The sequence below is a fragment of the Petaurus breviceps genome, unplaced genomic scaffold (genome assembly GCF_028583685.1).
Source record: "Petaurus breviceps papuanus isolate PSGF00001 unplaced genomic scaffold, PetGlider_PUasm1.0 453, whole genome shotgun sequence".
NCBI classification, from domain to species: Eukaryota; Metazoa; Chordata; class Mammalia; order Diprotodontia; family Petauridae; genus Petaurus; species Petaurus breviceps.
This window is the reverse complement of record NW_027186341.1, coordinates 14,595-35,567: the sequence shown is the minus strand read 5'-3', so window position 1 is coordinate 35,567 and position 20,973 is coordinate 14,595. Positions and strand designations below refer to the sequence as shown.

Genomic DNA, 20,973 nt, shown 5'->3' with positions numbered 1-20,973 from the left:
TAGGTGCCTGAAGAAAGGAAAGCCCATAGCTGGTCAGGAGAGGGCAAGTTTGGAGTTCTCCTGATAGACTGGAGAGTTTGAGGTAGTCTAGGGCAGGTCCAACTTAGACTGAGCAAAGGAGATTGTGTAGATGACCAGAGGAAGAGCAGATTTTGGCTAGGTGGAACGGAAGGGAGTAAGCATTTATGAAATGTCTAATATATGTACCAGGGACATAGTGGTGTCCCAATTTTACAGGGCAGTCCAGATTTCAAGAAATTGTATATAGTTAAGCTTTGCACAAGTAATATTCTTTGTCATGGGTTTAATTTGCAAACATTCTCTCATTTGATCTTCAACACAACCCTCCGAGTGCACTATTATTTCTGTGTTGCAGTTGGAGAAACTGAGGGTAAACTGGTTAAGTGACTTGCCCAAGGTCTCACAGCTAAGTGGGTGCCTGAAGGCACTTTGAAGTCAGGGCTTCCAGACCCTAGACAGGGCTCCATCCACCGACCACCTAGACAGTAGATCTCTGACCTCTTTGGAGAAGGTTAGAGAGCACTGGAAGGTGGGCCTGGATTCTTAGACAACAGCCCCAAGGCTAGAAGCAGAGCTGCTGGGCCGTCCTCCGGGCAGGGGCCGCACCTAATCCCGGCCCGGTTGGCCTCTCTGTCCAGCCTTGACCAAGAGAAGAGAGGCTGCTCTGTGGCCCTGTGGACAGCGAGGGGGGACGCGGGGTGAGAGCGAAGGCAGCGAGGTCCGCCGCGGGGGGTGCGGTTGCCCCAGACCCAGGTCTTCCTCCACACCCGCGGCGCGGGGCCAATAGCTCCCACGCAGGCGCTCTGCGAGTCCTTGCCCCTTCCCCTCTCCTTAGAAACCCTCCCGCATCCCCGGACTGGAGCGACAGGCAATGAAGCGGCGGCGGAGGCGCTCCGGACCAATGGGGGGTGGCGGTGGTGCGGGGTCCGGTTGCCAGGGGGCGGGCGGCGCGGCGGCGGCGGCGGCGGCGGCGGCGTCTGGAGTCGGGGTCGGAACCGCCGGGACTGGATGCAGCTCCCGCTTGCCTAGCGGCTCGAGATGGAGGCGGCGCGCCACAGGCTCGGGCCCGGCAGGGATAGGTCAGCGCTGGGTAGTACTGGTCGGTCTCCTCCTGGGATCGGGGAGAGCGACGTTTGGCTGTGGAGGTCGGGGCTGAGTGGTCAGGCCTGGGGGGCGAGGGCCGGGTGGGCACGCCGCGGGCCTGGCGGGAGGGAGAGGCGCGCCTGGAGGCTGGGAGCCCTGGGCCGCCGCGGGCCGGCCGCGCTGCCCCCACCTCGCAAGCTGCTTCTTCTTGCCCCTTCTCCGCCCTCCAAAGGAGGGGTCGCATCTTCTCGCTCTTCTGCCGGCACTAGGCCTCATTTTTTTCCTTGTTGAAGGATAAAATGAGTATCTGCCTACAAGAGATGCTGTATCCAAATAATATCAATAAAATAAAATCGAATGTGTTCATTTTTGAGGACGTCTTAGGCAGAAGCGTTGTTGGGTAGGATCTAGTAACCGACCCTAACTTCGAAGCTTTTTGGACGTTACCTGGAGGCTGAAAGTGCAAAATTAGTTTGCAAATATAAAGTATTGTTAGTTCTGGATTATCCGAGATCTTTGTATACAATTTGTGCGGTACCTAGAACCTTTGCTTCTCTCTTCATTCTCTTCCAGCTGGCCCTTTCCTTTAGAGGGAGAGTTGGGGAAATAAAATCATCTGTTTGCCTTTGTTTAACTCACATTCATATAGCCAGTCAGTTTGCAAAGACCTTTTCCCATAACAGCGCTGTGATGTGGATGGTGTAATGATTAATTACTCCTACTTTACAGATTAGTAAACTGAGGTTCCAGGATGAAGTGATAACATGCTTGGTCTTCACTTTTGATGCTTTCCACTATGCCAGGTTGCTTTCTTTATGAGGTGTTGAGGGGGCAGTCTGAGACTTGAGAATGTTGAAATCTTTGGAGAAGGACATTTAGCTTATCTGTAAACCTGAATGAAAGTATTTCCTTACAGATAAAGATCTGGTCCGTATAAATTTTAATTAGATGAAGTCAGAGAAGTTGAATACTTCCTCAGCAATTTCTTTCCAAACACACTGATTTCTAGGGAGTTGTGGAGTCAGCTCTTTTGGACAGTAAAATAAATTAGTGAACATATTTCAGAGTATATTTGGCTAAAAATGGAATTTAATAAAAGAAAATGTGATATTCCCCCCCCCCAACATTTATTGAGGAGTACGTACAAGGTTGGTACTATGCATAGTAGGTGTTCAAATATTTATTGAATGAATATTTAAATACTCAGGGATCTTTGATTTCATTGGTATAAGTACTCCCTCCACTGATGAAAATGACAACTCTTTTTACTTAATAATTTATGTTAATGATGAATTGCTCTGAATAGGCATAATGGTCATAGGAAAGGGTAGAGGAGACTCAACCCCTTCTTTAGTCAAGTTCCATTCATTTGGCATTCCCAGAAACCTGTTCACTGATTTAATTATTTATTTTGCTGTTCAAAGCAGCTGTATCCATGCCATTTTCTTCTCAGACTTCATTGTATTTGGAAAAAGATGAAAAATTATTACAGTCCTATTCTACTTCTTTGATTGCATTTATTGAATGAATACAAGATACCACACACATATTAGGTATTCAAATATTTATCGAAAGACTGAAACTTCAAGCATCAGTGATCTCATTGTTGATGGAGATGTCAACTCCCCTTGCTACTTTCTTAAATAATTTATCTTCGTCTGTTGCTGTGAGTAGACTTAAGGGTCTTGCTGTAACTAGAAAAAAAAATCGTGTTCTGATGTTGTGTTCTGGTGATGAACCTCTCAAAACTTAGCTAGACAGATGTCATCCTGCTGGATGGATTAAAGTCTAAGCTTGGAAGAACCTGCTGTGCTATAACCAAGGTCATCACTCCTACCCCCCACCCTGAAGCAGGACTTTGGTGGAGGATTGAATAAATGAAGGAATGAATCTAAAGTTTTGTTACATGGGTATTAGTTAATGTTTCATGTAACTAATGGCTTTTATAAGCAGGTTTATCAGATCCAGTAACCAGGAGGTAAAACATTTTTAATTCCCTGAATCTGAAATCTAAAGAGGTAATTTTTTGGAAGGGTGAAAAGGGAGGGAAGAGAGGAATGGCAGGGAAGAGGAAGCAGTAGGGAGAAAAAGCTCTTTCTGAACAATGTGGGAATCCACTGGAGCTTAAGTTTTCTTAAAAAAAGAAATTTTATCTTTAAAACTGAAAACTGACATCAAAAGGTAATTTTTGAATCAGGTTTAAGTTTTTTGTTTCTACCAAATAATAGCAGTATAGCTTCTGTTGCTATTGAGTTCATCTGTGACTTAGAAAGTATGAATTGACTTTGGGTTTTAAGTTGCAGATTTTTAAATTTTTTATCAAAGATGTGGACAAAGAAATGCTTTTCATTGTAGGGGCAATAAATAGGAGGTAGGCTAAGTTCAAAAAATTATAAATATATTAAGAATAGGGGTAATCTGTAACAAACAAAATTTGTATTTGTGTCTATTTTGCCTTGAAGTAGACATGTTCTTATAATAAATAGAAAAGTCTTCAAAGCAAAATAAATCTCCCCTAATCTTAAATTAGAAATCAAATTTGTGATTTTTATAGGGATTAAATCACAGAAATCTTTTGGGAATTGGCTGTTTTATAGTATAAATTTCTTCCTCATGATATAGGACTTGACTGAACCATGTTCTTTTGATGAAAGAGACTACCCAGGAATCAGAATTAGTTGTTGCTTATTTTCAGACCTGAAAATTCTTATAATAGAATTCATTCATCAGCTATGATTTCTCCTTAAAAATTAAACTTCAGTTTCTGTTGTTACTTTGCCCAAAGCAAACTTTTTCATTTTCTTTCTCTCCTTCCCTTGGCCCCTCAGAGTTTCATCAAATTCATTCATTATTGTTGCAAAATATATACCCCCCCATGTTTTAAAAATACTTAGTAGTAAATTATTTTTATATTAAATACAACATACTTTAGCAAATGGACAAAACTACCCATCCTATTTGAGTTTTTCCCCCCAATTTTGAGTCCTACAGAACTAGAAAGGTAGTTTCTGTGCTTTTAGTTATTTTTGTTCCTTGGCATTATTAATGGAGAAAAATTGGACATTTCTGAGTCTCCTAACTTTTGATTTGGGGTAGCTCTCTGTTGTCTTTCTGTGTGAGATTATGTTGCTTCCTCTGTATTTGTTTCTTTCCAACTTAATGTTTCCTTGTAGTAGAAAAAAAGTAAAGAATCCCTAAATCATTCAGTAGAAAATGAGAAATTTCATTTGAACAATGAGGATGATGATACCTAACATTTATATAGTGATTATTAGGTGCCAGGTACCATGCTAAACACCTAGAAGCAACTCTGGGAGGTGGGTACTATTATTATCCCCATTTCACAGAAAGGGAAACTGAAGCAAACAGATTAGGTGACTTGCCCAGGATTAGACCACTAGTAAGTGTCTGAGGCCTGATTTGAATTTAGGTCTTCCTGTTTCCAGGCCTGGCACTCTGTTCATTGCTCCACCTAGGATTTGAGAATAAAGCACACACAATTCTTTTAGTCTTTCGGCTATTTTGAAGTAGGATAGCAATGAAATTGGCAAGGCTTTTTTCAGATGGAAAGTCTCCTGTGTCCTGTTTTTTATCTAGTTCGTGGTCTGCTGCTTTTTGTCTCGTTACTGTAAATAATCTACTGCCACTAAATCTACTAGTTTTACCTTATTAGGACTTTTTTTTTATGATTGTATAATGAAAAAAACTTTTGGGCTTACTTAAATCTAGAATTCTTTTATGCCTATTAAGATGCTAATTTTCTCATATAGCTTAGACCATTAAAGTGATTATTTAACACAAATAGCTTACAAGAACAGGTCATGCAAGACTAACATTTTTTCTTGACAGGATTATTAAATTTGTATATGAGGCTAATACTGGAGGTAGGAGTTTGCCTAGATCTATAAAAAAATATTTGATAAAGTATCTCATACTCTGTAGAAAAGATGATAGAGATTTGAACTTGAAAATAATACTTGCATGGATTAATAAGATGAATTATAAGCAGTTGAATAGTTGGACTTAAAGAGTAGTTGTATCACCTTAACAGGCAGCCTGTAGTGTTGTGCTCCAGGGATCTGCACTTGGCCATATGCCTTTTAACATTCTTATCAGTGATTTGGATGAAGACATAGATGGCATGTTTATAAACTTTGCAAAAGCTAGGAGGGATAGTTAATATACTACATAATGATCAGGATCCAAAGAGATCTTAATAGGCCAGGGCAATGGTGTCATATAGAAACCAGGCAACATATTGATTTAGAAAATGACAAATTAACATCTATATTGTGTTGTATTTTTACTTATTTTGTTAAACATTTCCCAATTATATTTTAATCTGGTTCCAGCAGCATTTAGGAGTTTTGTGAATTGGACATTGGGCTTGAGCATTGAGCTGAATCTAATCTTCATGAGTACAAGTTGTGGGAAGGGTTAGAGAGCAATTTGTCTGAAAAGGGTTGGAAGAGGGTTTTCAGTGAAGTTATAAGAGCAATATGAGTTACATGTATGATATGGCAGCTAAAAATACTAAAAAAATCTTGGGTTAATTAAGAGGTATAACTTCCATTGATAAAGAGGTGCCAATTCCTCTATTCTGCCTTGGTCAAACCACCTCTGAAATTTTGTATTTGGTTCTAATTATTACCACAAAGTGGCTGGTGGATCCCTTGAGCTCTAGCGTTCTGAGCTATAGTAGGGTAAAAGTTGAGGGCGTATCTGACACTAATATGGTAAGCCCCTAGGAGGAGGACCACCAGACTGCCTAAGGAAAGTCAGACTGGCTCATGTCAAAGTTTCTCTATGAGCAGAACTGAAATGGGACCTGTGAGTAGGCTCTGCTCCCCTTTTAGCCTAGATAAGATAGGCAGACTTTGATAGGCTAAAGGATGTCTAGAGCAGGTATTTCTTAATTTCGAGTCTTTGAAGTTGGATGGGGGAAAACTAGATTTTTATACTAACCCATAAATAAAACTTATCATTTTCTTCAGTTATTTAAAAACATTATTCTCAGAAAGAGTCTATAGGCTTCACCAACCTGCCATAGGAATCTATGACACACACAAAAAATGTTAATCCCTGCTCTAGAAAAATAAAAGACATGGAGGGCAGAACCCAGAGCAGTAGGTAAAAGCAAATAATGGTTTGATATAAGGAAAAACTTCTAATGTTTGAGCTGTCCAAAAGTGGAATGGGCTCTGTCGGGAGTTAGTGGGTTCCTTAGAGTCATTGCTAGTCTTCGAAGCAACAGTGACCTTGATCATTTGCAAGATATGTTATAGTGATTACTTTTTTATTAAAGATTTGACTAGACAGCCACTGAGGTCCTTTTTTATTTTTATATGGTTCTGTCTTTACAATTAAACCTCATACAAGACTTTGAAAAAATGAATGCCCTTTTAAGCATCTCTTAAATTTTTATCAGAATCACATTTATTACTCACTACAACCCTATTTATGTAGAACTGCACATTTAAAAATAATGATTGTTGGAATATCTGTACTACTTTTACCCCATGGTGTTTAGTCTCATTGTATGTGAGTATTGCAACAGTTAGAGAGAGGGCTGTTTATAGTTCTGACTGCCATCGAGTAGCTAGGTATGACTTTGGATTTCATTTGGAGAATAAGAGAGCTGTATTAGATGATCTCTAAATTACTTTGCAGTTGTTAAAATTCTGTCACTTAGCACTGATATCAGTACATCCTAATCAGTACTTAAGTAGTCTTATCCATGCTATGATCTTTCCATCCATCTAATCCATCTTTTTGCCTTTTCATACAGTCTATTCTTGTTCACATTCACCTATTAATTTTGTAGAGTATCTCCTCATTGTGCTGGATGTAAGGATCAAATGAGATAGTGTATGTAGAACACTTTGGCAAAGCTTTAAAACCACTGTATCAGTATGTTATTAATTTGTTTAACTGATTCTTGATAAATGAACTAATTTTTTTTTCATTTCTAATTTTACATTAGCTTCATTTTCAGATATATCTCTTATCTCCTTCCAGAGAGCTATCCCTTATGAAAGAAAGAAAGAAGAAACTACAAAAACTGATATTATAAATATTTTAGTCTGTATGGGATCTTTAAGTTTTTGACCCCTTTAGGGTATATTCCTAACAATGGGATCTCTGAGTCAGAAAGTATGAATATTTTAGGCCCTTTATTACCATAATTCTAGATTGCTTTTCAGACTGGTTAGACAAATTTACAGCTTGACCAGTTACCTGTCTTTTTACAACCCTTTCTGACATTAACTTCCCAACTTATTTTTGCCAATTTATTGGGTATGAGGTAAAATCGCAGAGTTTTTTTTATTTTCTTTTTACTGATTTGGAGCATTATTTCTTATAGTTGTTAACAGTTTGCAATTCTATTGAAAACTTTGTTCATATCTTTTAACTTAATTAGAAAATGGTTCTTAAGTCTTAATATTTGTGTTCCCTATATAACCTGGATATCTGGGCTTTAATAAAAATATTTTATTCAGAGACTTTTTTTCCCCCAGTTAACATCTTCCCTTCTTATCCTGGTTGCATTGGTTTTGTTAATACAAAAACTTTACAATTTCCTGTAATCAAAATTATCTATTTTATCTTTTGTGATTACCTAGAATTCTTCCCTCAGTTATAGCTATGAAAGATCATGTTCACATGTAATATTTTTTTAATGATATGACCTTTAATCAAATCAAATACCTATTTTCTTGGTCACACATATTCTTGGGATATTTATTTTTATGCTATTTCTTATGTCTGACACATAGTAAGCATTTAATAATTACTTAATGATTGATTAATCCTTTGTAATATGCTGTAGCCTACTTATATTCACCTTATTAGGTTTTCCTGTGGGTCACCAAAATTTTGATTCTTTGGGGATTGTGGTAGTTCATAGTTTGTTGTCATATGGTATCAGTAGGAGAATATTTGGCATACAAAACAGGTGAGAATAGTATGTGGAGAGCACCCCAATGACCATTTATAACATTTAACCCATTATAACCCTTGATGCCGTTTTTTAAACTCATTTTATAACATTTATAAACTCTTTTAAAAAATCCTGCTGTTCCTTCCAAACTCCTAGAGTTTGTAAGCCTTGCTTCCATTTCCTCACCTTCCACTCACTTAACTCCTTGCAGTTTGTCAACTTTACTGAAACTGCTCTAAGGTTTCCACCAATCTGAACTGCCAAAATGATGACCTTTCTTCACCTCTCATCTTAATCAATTTCTTGGCAGCTTTTGACTGAGTTGGTCATTTTCCTCCTACTTGCTCTGAATATTGTCCCTATCTGTGACACACTCCTCCTTCTTGATTCTTCTCCTACCTATCTCCTACTAACTATGCCTTTGCTGAATTATTATCTATCTCCTGACCCCTAACCATGGATGTCTCCCAAGGTCTTGGCTCTCTCTTCTTTCTTTACATTTTCTCTTGATATAAAATTTAACAAATGGTCATTGAGATTCTGCTTGAAGATCTCCTGTGAGAAGGAATCCATTGGTTCTTGAAGCAGCTCATTCTACTTTTAGAAAGCATGAACTATTAATAACATCCTGACGTCAAACTTAACTTTTCCTCTTTGCAACTTCTACACATTGCTTCTTGTTTTGTCCTTTGGCAACAGTGTTCACCATTGCCATGATGATGCCCTATTACAGAGTCCAAATGGAAGTAGGATTCCTTATAGATGGTTAAGTATTCTTGGTTTTTTGATGGTATACCGATTACATCTAAGCACAGAATACTTCCAGGTCTCCTAAATGGGATCCGTTGTCATTCAAAAGAAATTGGTTTAACAATGCACACAAGAAAAACAAAGTGGATGAAGAATATAAGAGTAGTACATACATTTTGTCTGTTGAGTTAGTTTCTCTGTACATATATCTAGAATTGCACTGGTACTGAACTGGCATTGCAAATGAACGGTGAGAAAGACTAATGTTGAATATATGGAAGCATTTTCATAGAGATGATACTAAAACCTATTGATGTTGATAAGATTATCAAGAGATAATGTAAAGAAAGAAGGGGGCCAAGACAAAACCTTGAGAGACATCCATGGTTAAGGGTAAGGAGATGGATGATAATTCAGCTAAGTAAACTACAAAGGCATAGTTAGGAAGAAATAGGTAGGGGCGGCCAGGTAGCACAGCGAGTAAGAGCACCGGCTCCAGTGTTGAGAAGACCTGGAGATCAAATCCCGGGCTCAGACACTTAGCACCCACCCAGAAACACCTGGCCGTGTAACCTTGAGCAAGTTACTTAACCCCAATTGCTTAGGGGCGGCCAGGTGGCTCAGCGAGTAAGAGCACCAGCTCCAGTGTTGGGATGACCTGGAGATCGAATCCCGGGCTCAGACACTCAGCACCACACCCAGAAATAACTGGCCCTGTAACCTTGAGAAAGTTACTTAACCCCGATTGCTTAAAAAAAAAAATAGAAATAGGTAAGAGAAGAATCAAGAGGGAGGAGTGTCACAGATAGGGCATCCAGAGCAAGTGGGAGAAGGAGAATGTTCAACTCAGTCAAAAGCTGACAAGAAATTGAGTAAGATGAGAGCTAAGGAAAGGCCATCATCATTTTGGCAGTTTAGATTGGTGAAAACCTTAGAGCAGTTTCAGCAAAGTTGAGGGCTTGGAAGACAAACTACAAGAAGTTAAGTGAGTGAAAGGTGAGGAAATGGAAGTAAGACTTATAAACTTTAGGAGTTTGGAGGGAATGGCAGGATTAAAAGAAGAGTTTGTTTTTCTTTTCTTTAAAGAAGGGGAATATCTGGGCATTTTTGTCAGCAGCAGAGAAGAAGCCACTGAATTAGGTAAAAATGAAATTGCTGGGGGCAGGGAATGATTAAGGAGACTAGCTCCTAAAGGATATGGGAGAAGATTGGTTCAAGACCCAATTAGAGGAATTTGTGTTGGTAAAAAGAAGGGTTACCTCTTCCTTAAAGACTTGAGGAAATAGTGTATGCAGTAGAGATTTTAAGATTTCAGAGCAGCTTGCAATGGATAGCCTCCCATTTCTTCTATAAAGTAAATGATTGAAATAATCTGAGACAAAAGAGAGAGGTAGATGACAAGGAAATATTAGAAATAGCTGCTATAGAATGTGTGAGACAGTGTCAATTAGGGAAGAATAAAAAGATGGCCATGCAGCATTGAATACCTAATTGTCAGTTGCCTTTCTCTAGCAGACTTCATCAACATTTTAATAGCAACAGAAAAGGTAGGTGATAGATGTAATAATATTCAAAATAATGAGTAAAGGAACATAGCTTAGGAATGAAGCAGAGAGATTTAAGGATAGAATGTTATGATCAGAGACAATATCAGAGTTCAGGATTGTGGCATATTTGTAGTAACTAATGGTAAAACCTAAGGTACAACTGTCACTTCTGAATTGAGACAGATTCACACCCTGGGAGTTGGGGTTGATGACCAGGGAAGTCAGTATGTTTGATGAGGTATCAGTATGCATATTGAAGTCCCTATGTATTAGAGCAGATTTTAAAGTGAGTAGAGAGCCAGATACTGACCTCCTTGAGGAAGGAAGCAGAATGATTTCAGGGTTAGTAGATGATTGTGACAAGGATCTGGACTGGGTGATATACATGGATGATTGAGTGATGGTGGCGAAAGGTGACATGAAGGAACCAGGAAGTAGGTCTATTGCTCCTTCTTGATTAGTGTATTTGGGAGCGTGAGAGAAGTAGCATCCAGGTCAGGAGAGGGTAACCAAAATATATTGTCTTCTGGAGGGAGCTCCAGAAGTTTGAAGGAGTGTGAGATGAAGGTGAGTTTGTTAACTGTAGAAATCATACCTGAGGGTTTAGTGGAATAGGAAAGCAGGGGAGGATATGGACTGCGAAGGGTTCAGTTGGATAGGGATGAAAACATGGGGGCAGCTGCAATGAGGAAGTATTTTCACTTCTGTGGATATTTACCCTCAAGTATAGGGCCAAGAGGAACAGGAGGGTGGAGTTTGCCAGAGCAAACTTTGACAGGATGATCCAAGAATCTTTTGACTGGAGCTTCCACTTCCAAGTCCTGTGATAATTTGACCTATATTTCCAGTTCCCTTGTGTTTGGAGTGTTGTAAGTGTGTTGGAGTTTGACCTAGTGTCTGAGTCAGTAAAATACCTTGTATTACATATGATCGAATCAATATGGGCATTTTCTTCTCCAATACTGATCAAAACCCATTCATGCCTTCTCATCCTTTGTGTTTCTTGTTGATGTCCTCTACATCATGTCCACACAGTGTTCTGGGGGCCTTCTTCATTTCTTGGTTACTTGAGACATATGCACTACACAAGACTCTCCATTTGCTGTCTCAACATCTATTTGTTGTCTTTTAAAAACCAGTTTTATTGATAGTATTGTTTTCATATTGCCTAAATTTTCTCCTGTAAAAAAATAAACAAATAAAATTTCCCCTGTAGCTTTTTTCCAGAAAACCATGCCTTATAACAAAAAAATTATTTTTTTTTCATTTTTCAAATGCTTTATTAACTTCTGATTTACATCATTAATTTCTGCCAGATTTTGAGTTACAAATTTTCTCCCCATTTTCCCCCTACCCACTACCCCAAAATAGCAATCCCACAGGATATCCCCTCTTCCAATCTGCTCTCTCCCATATCTTCTCCCATGGCCCCTTAGACTTTTCCAGTATGGCATGGTGGATCCCTATGCCCCAGTGCCTGTATATCTTATTTCCCAACTACATGTAAAATAGTATTAATAATAGTATGTATATTATATATATATACATAATTTTAAACATTTGATTTTAAAACTTTGAATTCCAGGTTCATTCCCTTCCTCCCTTGTCACACCCACCCTTACTGGGAAGATAGCAGTTCAGTGTAGGTTGTATATGTGTAGCTAATGCAAAACATTAACATTGTAGATATATTGTAAAAGACTGACTATATTTCCCTCCCTCCTGTCCCAGAAAAATTTGATCAGTTACAATTATCATTTTTCCATGTAGGAATGTTAATAGTTCAACTTTGATACGTGGCTTCTGATTTCTTTTCCCTCTTTACCTTCTCAAGCTTCTCTTGCTTCTTGTATCTGAATGTCAGTTTTTCTATTCAACTCTGGTTTTTTCATTAAGAATGCTTGAAAGTCCTGTATTCCACTGCATGACCATATTTTCCCCTGAAACATGATAGTCAGTTTTGCTGGGTAGGTGATTCTTGGTTTTAATCCCAGCTCCTCTGCCCTCCAAAATATCATATTCCAGGACCTTCGATCCCTCAGTGTAGAAGCTGCCAGATCCTGTGTTAACGTGATTGTGTTTCCACAATATTCAAATTGTTTCTTCCTGGCTGTTTGTAATATTCTCTCCTTGATCTGGGAATTCCAGAACCTGGCTATAATATTCTGTGGATTCTTTCAACCTCTAGTTTGCCTTCTAGTACTAAAACATCAGGGCAATTTTCCTTGAGAATTTCTTGGAGGATGATTTCTAGGTTCTTTCTTTGATCATGGCTTTCAGGTAGTCCAATAATTTTTAAATTATCTCTCCTGGATCTATTTTCCAGGTCAGTGGTTTTTCCAGTGAGATATTTCACATTGCCTTCTATTCTTTCATTTGTTTGGATCCGTTTAACAAGCATCTTGATTTCTCATAAAGTCACTAGCTTCCCTTTGCTCCATTCTAAATCTGAGAGAATGATTCTCCTTTTTGAGCTTATGAGATTCTTTTTTCATCTGGCAAATTCGGCTTTTTAAGGTATTCCTCTCCTCATTGCCTTTTTGAGTCTCTTTTGCCAATTGAGTTAGTCTCTTTTTTAAGGTGTGATTTTCCTCAGTTAGGCTGTGGATTCTCATTTTGTAATTTTCTTGCATCGTTCTCATTTCTCTTCTCAATTTTTCCTCCACTTCTCTTATCTGCTTCTTAAGGTCCTCTATGGCCTGTAACCAGCTCGTATTTTCCTTTGAAGCTTTTGGTGCATGAGTTCTGACTTCACTGTCTTCCTCCTGTTCCATGCTTTGCTCCTCTTTGTCCCCAAAATAGGAGTCTAATGTTAGATTCTTCTGTTTGCTTTGCTTCCTTTGCCTGGTCATGTCACCCCTCAGTCACTTGATCCCTGGGCTTTTTGCCACAGTAGGACTCTGCCACCAGACAGGGGAGCTTTCATCCCAAACGCTGGGGTTTTCTCAGCTGCTGGAGGTATTAGTTGAGTGTCCTCTCTGAGGCCTCCACACACTCTGGCAAGCTGGTCACACACCCCAGGACTTCCACCCTAGACTGCAATCCAGATCCAAGCAGGTTAAAAGCAAGAGCGATTACCCCTCAGACTGGTCACTTGGTCCCCCAACAGTCTGCAGGCCAGGAGCTGAAGCTGCCACATGGCACTGGCGTAGCACTGCGCCAAGGCATCTCAACAGCTTGCCCCGAGGGGCAAAAGCTGATGCTCTCCCAACTACTGGTCCCAAAGTCCATACTGCACTGACCTCTCACTTTGTCCTTCACATCTATGTGTTGATAAATCTGGAAATGGCCACAGCTGCTGCTGATCTGGAGTCCCTCCAGCCTGTGGTTGGTCAGGCCCACCCTGGGGCTAAAACCTCTGGCTCACAGGGCCTGGGCTGGGCTCCCAGAGTGCCGTGCTGGCCGCTTCCTGCCAGCCTGCCAGGCTGTTCTCTGCGGGAGGTTAGCTTCTTTGTGTCATTTTGTGGGTTCTGCAGCTCCAAAGTTTGTTCAGAGTCCCCTTTTACATGGATTGGGGAAGGTGAAACCAGAGCCGCACGGAGGTCCTGCTTCTACTCTGCCATCTTATCTCCTGTTTCAACAAAAATTTTAAAAAGAAAAAAGGAAGATCAGCAAAACCCATTAATACTTAATTATGTGTGTGTGTGATGTTTCACACCACAGAGAATCCCCTCCCCTATAGAGAAGTGAGAGGAGGTGTTTTCTTTTATCTCTTCTTTGGCCCTTCCCTTATGTTCTTTGTTATTCTGCAGATTAATTTTTTATTATTTTGTGGTGGTTTTTTTTTCTGTTTACCTTGTAGTCATTATATATATTGTTTTCTTGACTGTGCTTACTTTACTTTTAATTGGTTCTTACAAGTCTTTCAATACTTTTTTGCATTTATCATATTCAAATTTCTTGTAATATTTTAAAATAAATTTTTGTGTATTTCTTTAAATATTTCCCAATTACCTAGAAAGTTTTTTGTTTAACATTTTTCAAATTTAATTTTTTTTGGTTACATTTTAAGTTCCAAACTCCTTCCCTCCCCACCCCACACCAGAGAAAGCCGCCATTTTTACTCACATACACACATATGTATAGTATATGTAAAACCATGCTAAGCATACTTGTATTTATTGGTTCTTTCTCTAGAGGTGGATAGCATCTTCCTTTGTAGCTAATTTGAGGATTTGTAATGCTCAACACAGCTGTTCTTTGAACAAGATTGCTATTACTGTATACAATGTCCTCTTGGTTCTGCTTGTTTCACTCTTCATTATTTCATACAAATCTTCCCAATTTTTTTCTAAGATCAGCCAGCTCATCATTTCTTATAGCAATCATTTTAAAAATTTTTTGAAATCCAGATTCTCTCCCTCTTCCCTCCTTGAGAAGGCAAGCAATTTAATATCAATTATATAATAATATAGCAATAGTCATTATATTGTGTACCAGAATTTGTTTAGCCATTCTCCAGTTTATGTATCTAGTTCTTTTATTTTCCTCAGTTCTTTGCTACCACAAAAAGGACTGCTATTAGTGTTTGAGAAAATGTGGAGTCTTTCATTTCATCCAGTGACCCCCTTGGGATATGTGACTGGCAGTCAGTGGAATCTCCAGTTCAAACAATAGCCATTTATTTTCATAATTCAAAATTGCTTCTTAGAATGGTTGTATTAATTCACAAACAGTCCTTCCACAAACTGTCTAGCATTGTCTTTTACAGTCCTTTTATTAGCAGTGATTTGGAGCATTCTTTTATATTGTTTTACAAACACCCTTATCCAAGAAATAGGGATACAGAGGTTTTTTTTTCTCCCTTGACTGTTTCCCTCATCCAAAATACATTATTCTTGATTGTTCAAAACCTTTTCAATGTGTACAATAAAAGTTATCTACTTAATCTTTTGTAATTTCCTCTATTCTTGTTAAGAATTCATCCCCCTGGGGGCAGCTAAGTGGCACTGTGAATAGAGCATGGGCCCTGGAGTCAGGAGGACCTGAGTTCAAATCTAGCCTCAGACACTTAACATAAAAACTAGTTGTGTGACCTTGGACAAGTCACTTAACCCCAATTGCCCTCCAAAAAAAAAAAGAATTCATCTCCTGCCCATAGCTATGAAAGGTCTGCTTCTCTTACAATTTTTTAATTGTTAATATTCAAGTCACATATCCATTTTGAATTTATTGTCAAATATGTTATAAAATGTTTGTCTAAGCCTACTTTCTGCCAAACTGCTTTCCAGTTTTCCCAGGAGTTCATATCAAGAGGGAATCAGTTGGTTGTGCAGTTGATAGAGTGCTGAGCTTGGAGTTTGGAGAACTTGAGTTCACATGTGTGATAGTAATGGAATATAAAGATTCCCCTGTATTGGCTTGGTTTTCAAATTGATTGTGTTAAAACCCAGAGCTTGTTAATCCCACCTGTGGGACGGACTTGTTGATGTAAAAAGAGAGTCCCGAACTGGGAGGAGCTGGTGACATAGATTTGGAGAGACAAGAGAGAGGCACAAGAACTTTTTGGAAGCAGCACCCTCTTGGAGGCAGAGAGAGAAACTGAGAGAATTGCTGGGGGCCACTTTGAATTGCCCTGGACTTTTGAGACCTGCCCCCTGAGCTGCCAAGGACTGAGGAGACATGGCTGTTTTGCTGGTACTTTGTCTGTCTGTTTTGATGTTGTTTTGCCAGATTTGTCCACTGGTGAAAGACAGTCCTTTTGTTGAAGAATTCCTGGAACCTGGCTGTTGGCTAAGAGCTCCTGAGACTGTCCTGCAGACAGAGAGTGAATACTGTCCACTGGTGAAGGACAGTGCTGTTGTTGCAGGGGTCTGGAGACTGTCCTGCAGACAGAGTGAATACTGTCCACTGGTGAAGGACAGTGCTGTTGTTGCAGGGGTCTGGGAACCTTTCTGTTGGTTCAGAAGCCCTGAAGAAGGATTTTCTTGTTGTATGTTTACAGAAATCCTGGGAGAGGGTTTTGCTAATGTTTTCAGGGGTTCTAGGACTGTTCTACAGACAGAGGATGAATTAATGAAGGGACTGGCAATGTATCTTATGGCCTTGCTAAGCCTTGTCTCCCCAGGAACTAAGATTGCTGAGAACTTGACTCTTGTCAAGATGAAGAAAAGACCTCCATTTGGGTATTAAGTGCTGTGCTTAAACTTGATGTAACTCTGGGGTAGATTCAATTGTGATCCAGGGGTGGGGAACTTTTGACCTTTTTGTGTTCTATGATTGAACAAATGAATGTACTTTACTTATGATTGGAAACTAATCTCCATTTGAGAAGAGGGCCTTTGTGATGGACTAAATGAAGGTACAGCCTAGGGGTGGAGTAGTATTTAGAACAGGGACTTTGTAATTGATTGAATGATTGGAAGGTCCTGGGGTGGGGTAGTACTTGGAGATTATTTAATCCCACTTAGTAAATGCTGTATTTTGAATGATGTCATGTTTTGACCTTCTCTGTTCTTAATTTGTCACTGAATAAAATGGAGAGCACCTATGCCAGTATTTTGAACCTTGGGAAGTTGCCTTTCCTTGGCATTACATTACAACATGTAGCCTCAGTTGTTGACCAGCTGTGTGACCCTAGGGAAGTCACTTAACTTGTTTGCCTCAGTTTTTTCTACTGTAAAATGGAGATAATGGCACCTGCCATATATGGTTGTTGTGAGGATTAAATGGGAGAGTATTTGTAAAGTGCTTTGTGAACTTTAAAAAGCTATATAAACCCAATTGCTGTTGTTATCCTTCTCTGGTAATATATATCTCTTTTAAAATACTTTTTGTCTCAAAGAACCACATGCAATTTTTCCATAATATTCTACATCATTATACTCCTTTGAAATGTTTCTAGTTTTCTGAAAGAATCTGTTTGTTCCAAATACAACTCTCTTATTTTAAAGTACAGGCATACCTCAGACATATTGCAGATTCAGTTCCAGACCATCACAATAAAACAAATATCACAAATAAAGGAAGTCACACCAATTTTTTGGTTTCCCAGTAAATATGAAAATTATGTTTACATTGTACTGTAGTCTACTAAGTGTGCAATAATATGTCCAAAAAAACAATGTTTTTGTTGTTCATTTGTTTCAGTCATATCTGACTCTTCATGACCCCATTTGGGGTTTTCTTTGCAAAGATATTGGAATGGTTTGCCATATCTCTAGCTTATTTGAAGATAAGGAAACTGAGGCAAACAGGGTTAAGTGACATGCCCAGGGTCATGCTGCTAGTAAGTGTCTAAGGCCACTTTTGAATTCAGAAAGGGGTCTTTTTGACTGCAGGCCTGGTGCTCTATCAACTGTGCCACCTAGCTGTACCCCCTTTAAAAACACACACACCTACCTTAATTTAAAAATACTTTATTGGTGAAAAAATGCTAAGTATCATCCAACCCTTCAGCAAGTCTTACCTTGATGTTGATGGCAGATGACTGATCAAGTTTGTGGTTGCTGAATGTTGGGGTGGCTGTGGCAATTTCTTAAAATAAGGACAACAATGAAGATTGCCTCATTGATTGACTCTTCCTTTCATGAAAGATTTTCCTGTAGCTTGTGATGCTGGTTGACAGCATTTCACCCACAGTAGAATGTCTTTCAAAATTGGAGTAAGTTCTCTCCAACCCTGCCACTACTTTATCAACTAAGTCTGTGTAACATTCTTCAGTATTGTTGTGTCTCAGGGAATAGGGAAGCCTGAAGACAGATGGGGGCATGGCCAGTTGGTGGAGCAGTCAGAACACATATAGCATTTAACCATTAAGTTTACACTCTTTATTTGGATGTGGTTTGTGGTGCCCCAAAACAAGATTGATCACAGATTACGAAAATAAATAATAATGATAAAAGGTTTGAAATATTGCAAAAATTACACAGAAATACACAGAAACATGATGTAAGCACATACTGTTGGAAAAATGGTGCCAATAGACTTGCTCAACACAGGGTTGCCCCAGACCTTTAATTTGTTTAAAAAAAAAAGCCAAAAGCCCTGCAATTATCTATGAAATGCAGTAAAATAAGGTAGATCTGTAGTAGATTATGGAAATCTATTATTCACAGTAGTAAAGCATGTTTAGGAGGATGTTGATATTAAAAGTTTTGTGGAGAAGCTTGAGGCTTCTTGAAAGCATTTTATAATTTTCCAAATGTAATTCAGGCTGCTCCCTTCCTCTGTTCAGTTCTGGGCCCAGTTCATTTTTTAAAATACATTTATTTATTTTTAGTTTTCAAGATTCATTTGCATAAGATTTTGAGTTCCAAATTTTCTCCCCATCTCTCCCCTCCCTCCACCCCATGATGATGTGTAATTTGATATAGGCTCTATGTGTACATTCATATTAAACCTATTTTCACATTAGACATGTTGTAAAGAATTAGAACCAATGGGAGAAACCACAAGAAAGAACAAACAAAGAAAGAGCAAATAATATGCTTCGATCTGCATTCAGACTCCACAGTTCTTTTTCTGGATGTGGACAGCATTTTCCATCATGAGTCTTTTGGAGTTATCTTAGATCCTTGCATTGCTAAGAAGACATAAGTCTTTTAGAGTTAGTCATCGAACCATGTGTCTTTTACTGTGTACAATGTTTTCTTAGTTCTGCTCACTTCACTCAGTATCAGTTCATGTAAGTCTTTCCAGGTTTTTCTGAAGCCTGCCTGCTCATCATTTCTTATAGTACATTAATATACCACAACTTATTCAGCCATTCATTCCCCAATTAATGGATATCCCTTCAATTTCTAATTCTTTACCACCACAAAAAAGAGGTGCTATAAATATTTTTGTACATATGGGTTCTCTTCCTATTTATATGATCTCTTTGGGATACAGACATAGAAGTGGCATTGTTGGGTCTGTCCAAGAGAAGTGACATAATGGACCTGGTTGCAAAGTGTTTTACATATAATATCACCTTTATTTACTGATCTTTGAGAAATAGATGCCATTATTATTTTCATTTTGCATGTGAGAAAACTGAGACCCAAGGAGTTTAAGTAATTTGTCCAGGATCACACAACTAATAAGTGAATGAGGTATGATTTGAACTCAGGTGTTCTGGACTATCCTTTTATGTCACCTGGCTGCCTCCTGTTTGTTCAACCATTCCCTAATTGATCACTTCTTTGCCACAACAAAAAGTGCTGTTGTAAATAAACTTATGGATTCTTCCCTTTTTTTCATTTGATTCTTTTGGTAATGATAGTAGTGGTATCGCTGGGTTAAAGGGTACGTTCAGATAAATGACTTGGCTTTTAGAAAATCTAAACCAATTCACAGTACTACCAAGAGTTCCTTAGTACACCTCTTCCATCATCTTGTTCCACATTGTAAGTACAGGTGGAATTGGCAATCAGTGGCATGTCCTCCTGACACTTTATAGGAATCATGGGCTCCAGAGTTGGAATGAAATGATGCCTTTGGTTACCTTAGGAAGAGATGGAAATGAGAGGCTGTCACTATCTGGGTGACAACTAAGCCTAATGAAAACTTAACAGTAGACACTGGAGAAGAGAGACTGGCCATTTATCTTTATACACTACATATTGTAATTGGACATCCTACAGATTCCAGGAGTATTTCCAAGTTTGTAGTAGATTCATTTGAATTTTTTAAAATAGAATAATGCAAAATAATTCCTTATATTATTTTAGATCCACCATATGCTTTGATGAAAATACCCTCCATCTAATATGCTTTGATGAAAAAATCCTCCATATAAGTCTAAAGAAGTCAGGTAAATAGAACCCTGGAATGAGAATTTTAATATTTGTAATTTTTAAAAGTCCTGTCTTTTGTTTTTATCCTTTTGAGTTGTTAGAAGAATTGACTTAAAACCCCTCAAACAAGTCACCATATTATATGTCTCTTGAGAATTCAGCAGAAGCATTGCTTTGGAGGTTGTTCAGTGGTAGTGAAAACAGAGAATTCCCAGTGAAAGATAGTGTATATCATTAGTCTACCAAAGTTAAAACAAAAATGCTTAAGAAAATACATTGTGGATTAGTCATATTTTCTAGAGGTTTCCAATTTATCTCATTAACTACCTCCATAGTATCCTAACATGTTAACAGTGGTGAAAAGCTTCATCCTCATTTATGTTTTTTAGTTAAATTCTGCTTCCTGAATATAACACTAGGCATATGCCTAGCTTACTGTGTTGCACAAAGAAGGCAATTGCTAAATATTTTGTGAAAGTTAAATGTTCAATTTCATTCTTATTAATGACAATTTTCTTTTTCTCTTTTTCTTTAAATTTTTTCTATTATAAACCAGCAAACACATTTCTTTAGTCTTTCTTTGTAAAGAAAAATGAAATTGAACTTCAGTGCAGTTTGTTTTTAAAGTATGTGTTAAATTTAATGAGTCAATAACAAAATTCTAGTGTGTGTCCCCTTCACAATGTCTTTTTTTTTCATATTTAATAAATTTTTTTTCCTCAAAAGCATTTTAATTTTTTTAACATTTGTGTTTTTTTTTAAGTTTTGAGTTCCATATTCTATCCTTTCCCCCCTCCCTGAGACAATAAGTAATCAGACATAGGTTATACATAGGCAATTATGTATATTGCATTATATATACATATATTATATATGGCATGTAATATGTATATACACATGTATTATATATAAT

At 38.3% G+C, this 20,973-nt stretch overlaps 1 protein-coding gene across 1 annotated transcript in view; it reads left to right on the top strand.

The window, feature by feature from the left end:
- Positions 1 to 65: 65 nt before the first annotated feature.
- Positions 66 to 20,973, top strand: part of LOC138171582 (WAG22 antigen-like) — a 33,427-nt gene continuing 12,519 nt past the window's right edge. Inside the window, exon 1 of the mRNA XM_069101113.1 lies at positions 66 to 1,100. Coding sequence (XP_068957214.1) covers positions 893 to 1,100 — 208 coding nt within the window. The 5' untranslated portion in view covers positions 66 to 892. The remainder of the gene's footprint in view (positions 1,101 to 20,973) is intronic.